This window comes from Belonocnema kinseyi, chromosome 3, assembly GCF_010883055.1.
Source record: "Belonocnema kinseyi isolate 2016_QV_RU_SX_M_011 chromosome 3, B_treatae_v1, whole genome shotgun sequence".
Classification (NCBI taxonomy): domain Eukaryota; kingdom Metazoa; phylum Arthropoda; class Insecta; order Hymenoptera; family Cynipidae; genus Belonocnema; species Belonocnema kinseyi.
The window spans coordinates 96,625,253-96,633,739 of record NC_046659.1 but is presented as its reverse complement, the minus strand read 5'-3'; the positions used below and the strand labels follow the sequence as shown (position 1 = coordinate 96,633,739).

The window sequence follows — 8,487 nt, the reverse complement described above, 5'->3', positions numbered from 1 at the left end:
ATAAAGAAAAAGTGTAGTAGTTGATATTTCCAGGAAAAAATATCTTAATTTTTAATAAATAATAGTCCCATTCAATAAAAAATACAAATTTTAAACAAATTAGTTTCATCTTCAAATAATCTAAAAAAATAAATTTTTAATTATATTAAATACAAAAAAAATAATAATTTATGACCAAATAGTTGAATTTTCTACAATAAAAAAAAAACAACAAATTTTCAACTAAAACAGAAAAATTTCAAACCAAAAATACAATAGTTAAATTTTCAGTTAGAAAAAAAAGAAAGAATATTCAACCAAAGAAGCACGTTTTTAACCAAAAAGAGAAAAGTTTAATCTTCAGTACAAAAAAAAATTTATAATAAAATAAAATAAATTTCCGGCCAACAAATGAATTTTCAACCAAAAAGAATTAATTTCTATAAAAAATATTTTTGAACAAAATATATGAATCTTCACCTAGAACATATACATTTTTAACGAAATAGTTCAATTTTCAACCAAAACAGATTTATTTTCAACGAAGAAGATACATTCTCATCCGAACATGAAATAGTACAATAAAAAAATGTTTTTTTTTTCAACAAAATAGTTCATTTTTTAACAAAAGAAATTAATATTCAAACAAAGAAATGGATCATAAAAAAAGCATGAATTTTTCACAAAGTAGTTTCACTTTTAACTAAGTAGTTGAATTTTCAACCAAAAAAGATTAAAGAATAACCTTGGGTTTCAAACGAAAAACAGGTTATTACATTATTTCTATTACAAAATGTATTGTTGAAATTTTAATTTCATATTCCGGAAACTTAGACAGATTCGTTATTTGTAATGAATAAAAAGTGCATTTGTATAAGCTTCTTAGTTTTGGAAATTTAGTTTGATTGTGTAAAAAAAACTGGTGAAAAACTTGACTTTCAGAAATCTTTGGAAAATTGTGCAATGGATCATATTAGCAGTACAATTTGAAATTGCTAATTTTTATTACGGTTGCATTAGGTGAATATTTCCAACAAAAATATGTTCAAGTTCAAGATTTTTATTATGACAGTTCACACTTGTCTTTCAGAAATGAATATTTTTATGAGGATTAGGAAAAATTTATATTTGGACAAGGGCCTCGTTATGCCTGTGATACTCGGCAAGGAAGTATTTTAGGAAGGTACATATTATGTACATACCCCCCCCCCCACACAGCTACATCACTGATTTATCATAATATAAAGAAAAGTATGAAGTAAAAATGTCATCTCTATGGAATGATACAAAATACAGCTGAAAAAATTACCTTCTTGCCCAGAAGGACACCAAGCAGCATCACAGGGATAGGTTTTCCGGATTTGGCGACAACCTGAGTCGGATAATTAACAAATTGCAAAGACATATTGCTGCAAACCATCGCAAGTAAATAAGTAAGAGAGGAAGTAGCATAGTAAAAAGTGCTAGTTGAATCTTCACCCTGCTTCATCACAGTCAATAAAATGGCCTTTGCAAATATATAATTGAGCACGCATTGCAAGCAAATCAGAGCACAGACAAAGGTAAACTTTTCTTTATTTTCTCCTTCACCATATTGTCCGCGTGTTATCTTCTCTTGCAAAATACCGAAGAAGAAATAACAGGCAAAAGTGCCGGCCGCGTATATTAACAACTTGGTGCTATTTTTTTGTAACATAACTATACCTTGTTAAGTAAAAATTAAGTCACCATACGACTAATGAAATTGTGAATTATACTACACAGGTGGTTTTTAGAGTGAAAATCACTGCGCGTCTTTATTTTGTTGACGTTTGAAGTACGGCGTTCGACGTATCTCACCACGTTGACTTCTCTGAGTGGTTATAAATTCCATAGACTATTTCACAAATTTCGATAAGCTTTCTTAGAATCTGTAATCTAATCATTTTTTCGCCAGAGGACGGTAGCGATCAAGCATTAAAACCCGGGAAAGTTTGAAGGGGAGTAAAATTAATGGAAATGTAAGGGGCCGTTCTTGAAATAACTTACCAATTTTCTTGCTATCCCCCTCCCGATCCCTTTAGCTAATGACCTTATTTATGTCTTTCCGCACCTTAAATTAACGTAGTCGTTAGCAAAACATGGATTTCACGTTTGTTTTCCATGTTTTTTTTTCCAGTTTTTTAGACTTGTGCGTTCAGTTGTCAACATACACATTTGACGAGTTTTCAACAAAATACTTGAATTTTTAACCAAATTTAACAAATAGTTCAATTTTCAGGTCAAAAAGATTTTTTTGGACCAAAATACTTAAAACTTTAACCAAAAAGATGAACTTTCAACAAGCAAAATTTTTTTCTATACCCAAAAAGACGAATTTCCAACAAAATAAATGTATTTTCTACTTACAAAAGAATAAGTAGAATAGTTAAATTAACAGATAAAAAAAATAATTTTGAACCAAATAAAAACAAAATAATAATACTTTTTAACAAAATAGTTAAATTTTTATTCCTAGAGGTGAACATTAACAAATGAAATTTTAATAAAGGAGATAAATTTTCAACCGAAAAGATAAATAATTTTGAACCATATAGAATTAATGTTTTACCAGAAAAAGGCGATGTTTAAACAAAACACATGAATTTTCTACCAAATAGTTGCATTTTTAACTTATATAGGAAAAAAATGTAATAGTTCAGTTCACTGATAAAACATTACTTTTTAACAGAAAAAATCTAAGTACTACAAAATGATTAAATTTTTATTTAAAGAGGTAAATCGTTAAAAATGAATTTTTAACAAACGGGATAAATTTTCAATCCAAAAGATAATTTTATCACCAAATTGATGAATGTTTGACCAAAAAAGAGAATGTTTACACAAAAATACCTGAATTTTTTACAAAAATATGAATCTTCAAGAAAAAGTTGAATTTTCAAATAAGAGAGATACATTTTTGAACAAATAGCCAAATTTTTCATTAAAAGGATCAACGTTGAACCAAAAATGGAATAGTTAAGTCATCAGATAAAAAATTAAATTTCAATCAAGAATGAAATTAATTTTTGACAAAATATTAAAACTGTCAACCATGGTTAACAATTTTGATATTTTGAGATAAATCTTCGAACAAAAAAATCAATTTTTAACTAAGTATTTCAACTTTAAAGAAAGTAGTTGCATTTTTGACCGAAAATTTTTACTTTTTTACAAAATAGATGCATTTTCAAAAAAATAATTAAGTTTTCATAGTAGAATCTTTAACCAAATGAGATGGATGCCAAACGAAAAATACAACAGTAGACTTATTTCAACCAAAAAAAAAATAAATTTCAACCAAAATAGTTGGATTTTCTTCTTATATTTTATTAATTCTGCTTGCATTCGATTGAAAAAACGAGAAAAAAGAAATTTTTCTAAAAACAGAGGAATAAAGAAGAATTCCTCTTGTAAGAGAAGTAATGAAGAGGGAAATAGGGTAAAAGTGCTACTATTATTTATTCTGATATTAGTTATTGAGGTTTTAATATTCCAAAATATAGATTCAAAATAAACTTCCAAACAAGTTTTGGAATATCTTAATTGACTTTTGAAGTTTAACTATGGTTCAAAAGAATTTGAATATGCGCGTCAGATATGAAACTACTTTACCGACCGCAGGTGTTTTGTGTGTAACCTCTACTTGCGTCTACTGTCTATATTCGGTGTATTACCCATGGTTTAGGTGTGCCATTTTTTAGCTTCAGAAGCTTTTTCATTAGTACACAGTGTTTACATATTAAGATAAATAAAATTGCTTTACTGGTGATTTCCATCGCGTGCTATAGAAGGTGTCAAAATTCTTTATTTCGGATAATTTAATAAAACTTCGTAAGTAACCTAGAATAACTAGGTAACCCTTTTCGCGCAGGGTGTGGCGGATGACACATACCAATTTTCTGTTGATAACATGTCTTTCTACCTAACATAAACACATTTCGATTGTTTCTAAATCAACAATTGCAATTGAATGATTATTTTATCAATTTTCTCATGGTTATGTTGGTTTTGTTGCACAGTAGTTTTCAAGCATTCCTAATGATTCCTAATGATTCCTAATGAGTTTAGTCATACTTTCCTTCGCTTTATTCTTTGAGGAAATCCAGGGGGAATTCTCTGACCTATATATCTTTTACAACCAAAGTTTCAAAGAGTGTTTTAGAACAAATATTACCATTTGTTTCATTTAGATGTTTTTAAGTTATTTAAGTAAAATAAGTTATTTTTTAGACAACACAAAATGAATTATGGAAAGAAATCACCGAGCATGGGAACACCATCTGTTTATTCACATGTAACAACCCGTAGTAGTGCAAATTTGAGATCATCAAGATCTGTACGAAGTGTTAAAATACCATGGTACCGAAGGACACGTCTAGCTAATGCATATGTACTGGACATTCAAAGAGCTGCTATGCTAACAGCCATTTATTCATTGGTGATTATTTCACTTCCGTTAGAATCATATAATTATTAAATTCCTAATGGAAATTCTGATATTAAACGATTGTCCTTCTTTCCAGTGTCTGGCGATTTTCACAATATGTACATCAGTCTTCGATATTTATTGTCTTGCACAAGCAGCTCCTGGAGTCACTCATTACGGCTACCGAATAATATCCTATGAATTTGTCTACGTGGGCAATAAGCATGGTAAATATCAAAATTCAGAATACCTAAATAATATTCAAAAGAGGTGTATAAATATTTAAAAAATTCTGTTTCTCCTTATATTAATTTTACCGAAAATTATGTGACAGAACCAAGGGCCAATCTATGCCTCTTAATTTCCTTAACAAATTTGAGCCCTTTAATTGGTAGACCTTATTTTAGTTGAATGCACAACAAAGAAAGATTTTTTAGTGAATGAAGAAAATTCATTTAATCTAGAATGTAGAATTTTCGACCAAGAAACTTAATTTTCTACTATACATGATAAATTTAAAAAAAAGGCATACATTTTAAACCAAATAGTGAAATTTGCAAATTAAAAGAATGAGGTTTATACAAAGCAGTTGAATTTTCGACCCAATAATTATAATTTAAACCAAAAAGTTAAATTTTTAATCAAGAATATTAAATTTTTTATTAAAAAGAAGAATTATCAACAAAATACGTACAATTTGGACCAAATAGTTTTATTGGTAACCGAGATTTTTTGTTAAAGAATTTTCAACCATGAAAATTAATTTTCCACCAACGGTGACGAATTTTTAACCAAAAAGTTAAATTTCTAATCTAAAATGATCAATTGTTAAACAAAAATGGAATAGTTAATTTTATATAAAATAGTTCTATTGTAAGTTGAAAAAATGATTATTTAACCCGAAAAATATATTTTCAACAAAATACATCCTAGGAAGACGAAACTTTTCCAGCGAGAAAGTTTTTTTATTTGGAAAAGCGAATTTTTAATTTAAAAATATTGGATTTTCGATTAAAGTTTTTGAATAAAAAGATGAATTTTCTCCAAGTAGTTACATTTTTATCCCGAAAATATGTATTTTTAACAATAAAGTTAATTTCAATGAAACAGTGGCATTTTGAACTATAATGGTAAATTTTAAACAACAAAAAAAATGAAGTTTTAATGAAGTAGTTCAGTTTTTAACCATGGAGTTGAATTTTTCACCTAAAGAAGTGAATTTTTAACAAAAATGATCAATTTTTAAACAAAAATGGAATAGTTAAATTTTAAAGACAAAAAAAAACGAATTTTCTGTATAAAGCATTTGATTTTTCAACCCAAAAATATGAAATTTCATCAAGAAAGTTAATTTTATATCAAATAGTTCAATTTTAAATTGAAAAAATAATTATTCAATCCGAAAAATATACTTTCAACAAAATAGTTCCTAGGGAGACGAATTTTTTATTAAATGGTTTGATTTTTAATTTTTTTAGTTTGAAATATGTCGCTTTAACTAAAAAGAGAATCTTTTAATTTTCATCGCAAAAAATCAAAACTTTAATTTAGAAAAGCGAATTTTTACAAAAGCGTCGAATTTCTAATAAAAAAATATTGACTTTCGATTGAAGTTTTTGAATAAAAAAAATGAATTTTCTTCAAGTGTTTACATTTTTATCCCGAAAATATGTATTTTTAATAAAAAAGTTAATTTCAATTAAACAGTGGAATTTTGAACTATAATGATAATTTTTCAAAAAAAAAATGAAGTTTTGATGTAGTAGTTCAATTTTTAAGCATGGAGTTGAATTTCTCACTGAAAAAGATGAATTTTTAACAAAAATTCTACTCTATGTAGCGCATAATACCCCCTCCCCCCTAACTAACTCCTAAAAGACTTTAATCGAATAATGCACTATTATGGAATCGTTTGAATTAAACAAAAATAATAATTCTCAACGAATATTTGAATGTTTACATTTTCAAGCCAAAAATACGAGTTTCTTCCAAAATAGTTTAATTTTTTATTCGAAAATATAAATTTTCAAGAAAAAAAATGGAAATTTCAACCAAATTTTCTATTTATGTTCAGTCAGAAAATATGAGACTTCTACGTAAATAGTTGAATTTTCAACGTATGCAGACAATATTAAAAAAAAAAAAAAAAACAGTTGAATTTTCGGCCATAAAAATCAATTTTCAACTAAAACTATGAATCTTAAAAAGAATTATTTTTTAACATAGTGATTTAACTTCCAGCCAAGTAGTTAAATTTGAAATAAAATACACAATCTCAACAAAACAATTTTTTATAAATACTTTTTGCCATGGTGGCTGCTGGGCCTGAATTTTTGTTTACATCATAAAATTAAATAATGTATGATTCTAAAATCTTTTAATTAAAAAAATTTCTATTTCATATCTTCATTTCTAAGCGTATAGTTTTGATTTGAAGAATTTTAACATGCAGTTTAGAAGACTTAAGAAAATAAAAATTAAAAGCGTTTAAAGTGCAAAATTTTTGATATAGACTGGTTTTTGTTGATGAACTGTAAACACATATTAATTTAAAAAAAAATTAAAGTATTCTAAGTATTAACAAGTGACATTTTTAATTTTAATGTAACTTCAAATTAATAGATTTATATTTAAACGCTTTTATTTAATTACAAATTTTATTCAAATTTTGTTTCAGTCTAAAATATTTTACTTTAAATCCATTTAATTTGAAGTTTTGTAATAAAGAAAAAGAAAAATTATTTAAATATTAGCAATATTTGATTGTTCATTTAAAAAGATCAATTATAAATAAAATATTCAATTTAAAAACTGAGTTATTTGAAATAGAAGGCCTTGAATCTTTAAAATTTTAACGAGGTAAATTTCAACTTTGAATGTTACAATTTTAATTGTTCTGTTAAAAAAAATTAATTCCTGAATTTTCATGTTCAAATAACAACTGAACACTTATTAAATTAGAGTAAATTGAAGAGATATTAAAAATTTCCAATAGATTCAACATTAATATAAAACTTGAAATGATTGTAGTTGATTTTATTCAAAAGTTAGGAGCTTTTTAAGAATTGTGAAAGGTTTCAAAAGAATCAAAAAATGTTTCTAAGATTCCTAGGTAAATTGAAAATTATTTCCTATCTTGAAAATTTAATTTAAAGAGAATATTTAAAAAGGTTTAAAAAAATTTCCAAAATTATCGAAAAAGAATTTGGAAGTTTTTAAGGCGATTTTGTTTTCATTTTGCATGATTTCTAAACATTTTCAAGAGAAATTTTACCCTAAAATGTTCTACAAAATTGAATGGTCAGTTTTTAACTAAACTGATCATTAGATTTTATAGAATGTTTTTTGTCTTCTGAAAATTTAGCCAAATGTGAGTTGATTCGTTTTGCTGTGTTACCCTTCCATTTTTATGTTATCAAATCACTATTTTGCATAATTTTTATTTGAATGAATATTCATGTGGCCAAATTTTTATATTTCCGAATCGGCATTGTCCATAATTTTACATTCTTTCTCTAATTTGAATTTCGCGCAACTATTTTCATTCAGTCGCAATTTCCGTGAAAAATAAAATTTCTTTTATATGACGATTCGGAACAATTGAGTATTCTAATATTACGTTACGCTTGGTCGGTAACGTCAAAGGATTATTTTTGATAGGAGTTTTATTAAAATTAATTAATTTCGGCGAAATGAAGTAAAGAATCGTGATATAGCTTTTCTTTTAAGAAAGAAAAGCCATTTATTTTATTATTTTTGGCAATTTGGAAAATATGTGATTAGGCAATCCATCACGGAAAAATACAATTTGCCATAATTGAGGTTATAACCTCAATTGCCGACGACCTATGTCATCATACTTTTCGATAATAAGTGATTTTAAGGGCATGTGTCACAGCTAAATATCTATATTACCGACCTCACTTTTTCCGTTCACTGAATGTTTGTTTGAACCTAAGAACTTTTTTTGTAAATAAAATATCGAGCTGAAACTTTGGGAAATGTATTAGAGTAAAATAAAGTACGTTTAGGTACTACATTTCGGTAGGAACTTCACTGAA

The 8,487-nt window shown here is 26.5% G+C and overlaps 2 protein-coding genes across 3 annotated transcripts in view; one reads left to right on the top strand and one right to left on the bottom strand.

The window, feature by feature from the left end:
* The window catches only part of LOC117170004 (solute carrier family 35 member B1), a 5,342-nt gene extending 3,511 nt beyond the window's left edge, over positions 1 to 1,831 (bottom strand). The window contains exon 1 of the mRNA XM_033356519.1: positions 1,289 to 1,831. Coding sequence (XP_033212410.1) covers positions 1,289 to 1,675 — 387 coding nt within the window. The 5' untranslated portion in view covers positions 1,676 to 1,831. The remainder of the gene's footprint in view (positions 1 to 1,288) is intronic.
* A 1,859-nt stretch (positions 1,832 to 3,690) lies between these two features.
* LOC117169195 overlaps positions 3,691 to 8,487 on the top strand; it is a 9,158-nt gene continuing 4,361 nt past the window's right edge. Inside the window, exons 1-3 of one of the 2 annotated variants that reach the window (XM_033355426.1) lie at positions 3,691 to 3,791; positions 4,231 to 4,438; positions 4,524 to 4,653. In XM_033355426.1, coding sequence (XP_033211317.1) covers positions 4,241 to 4,438; positions 4,524 to 4,653 — 328 coding nt within the window. In that variant the 5' untranslated portion in view covers positions 3,691 to 3,791; positions 4,231 to 4,240. Of the gene's footprint in view, positions 3,832 to 4,230; positions 4,439 to 4,523; positions 4,654 to 8,487 lie in introns of both variants that reach the window. The other variant, XM_033355425.1, reaches the window with a different exon arrangement.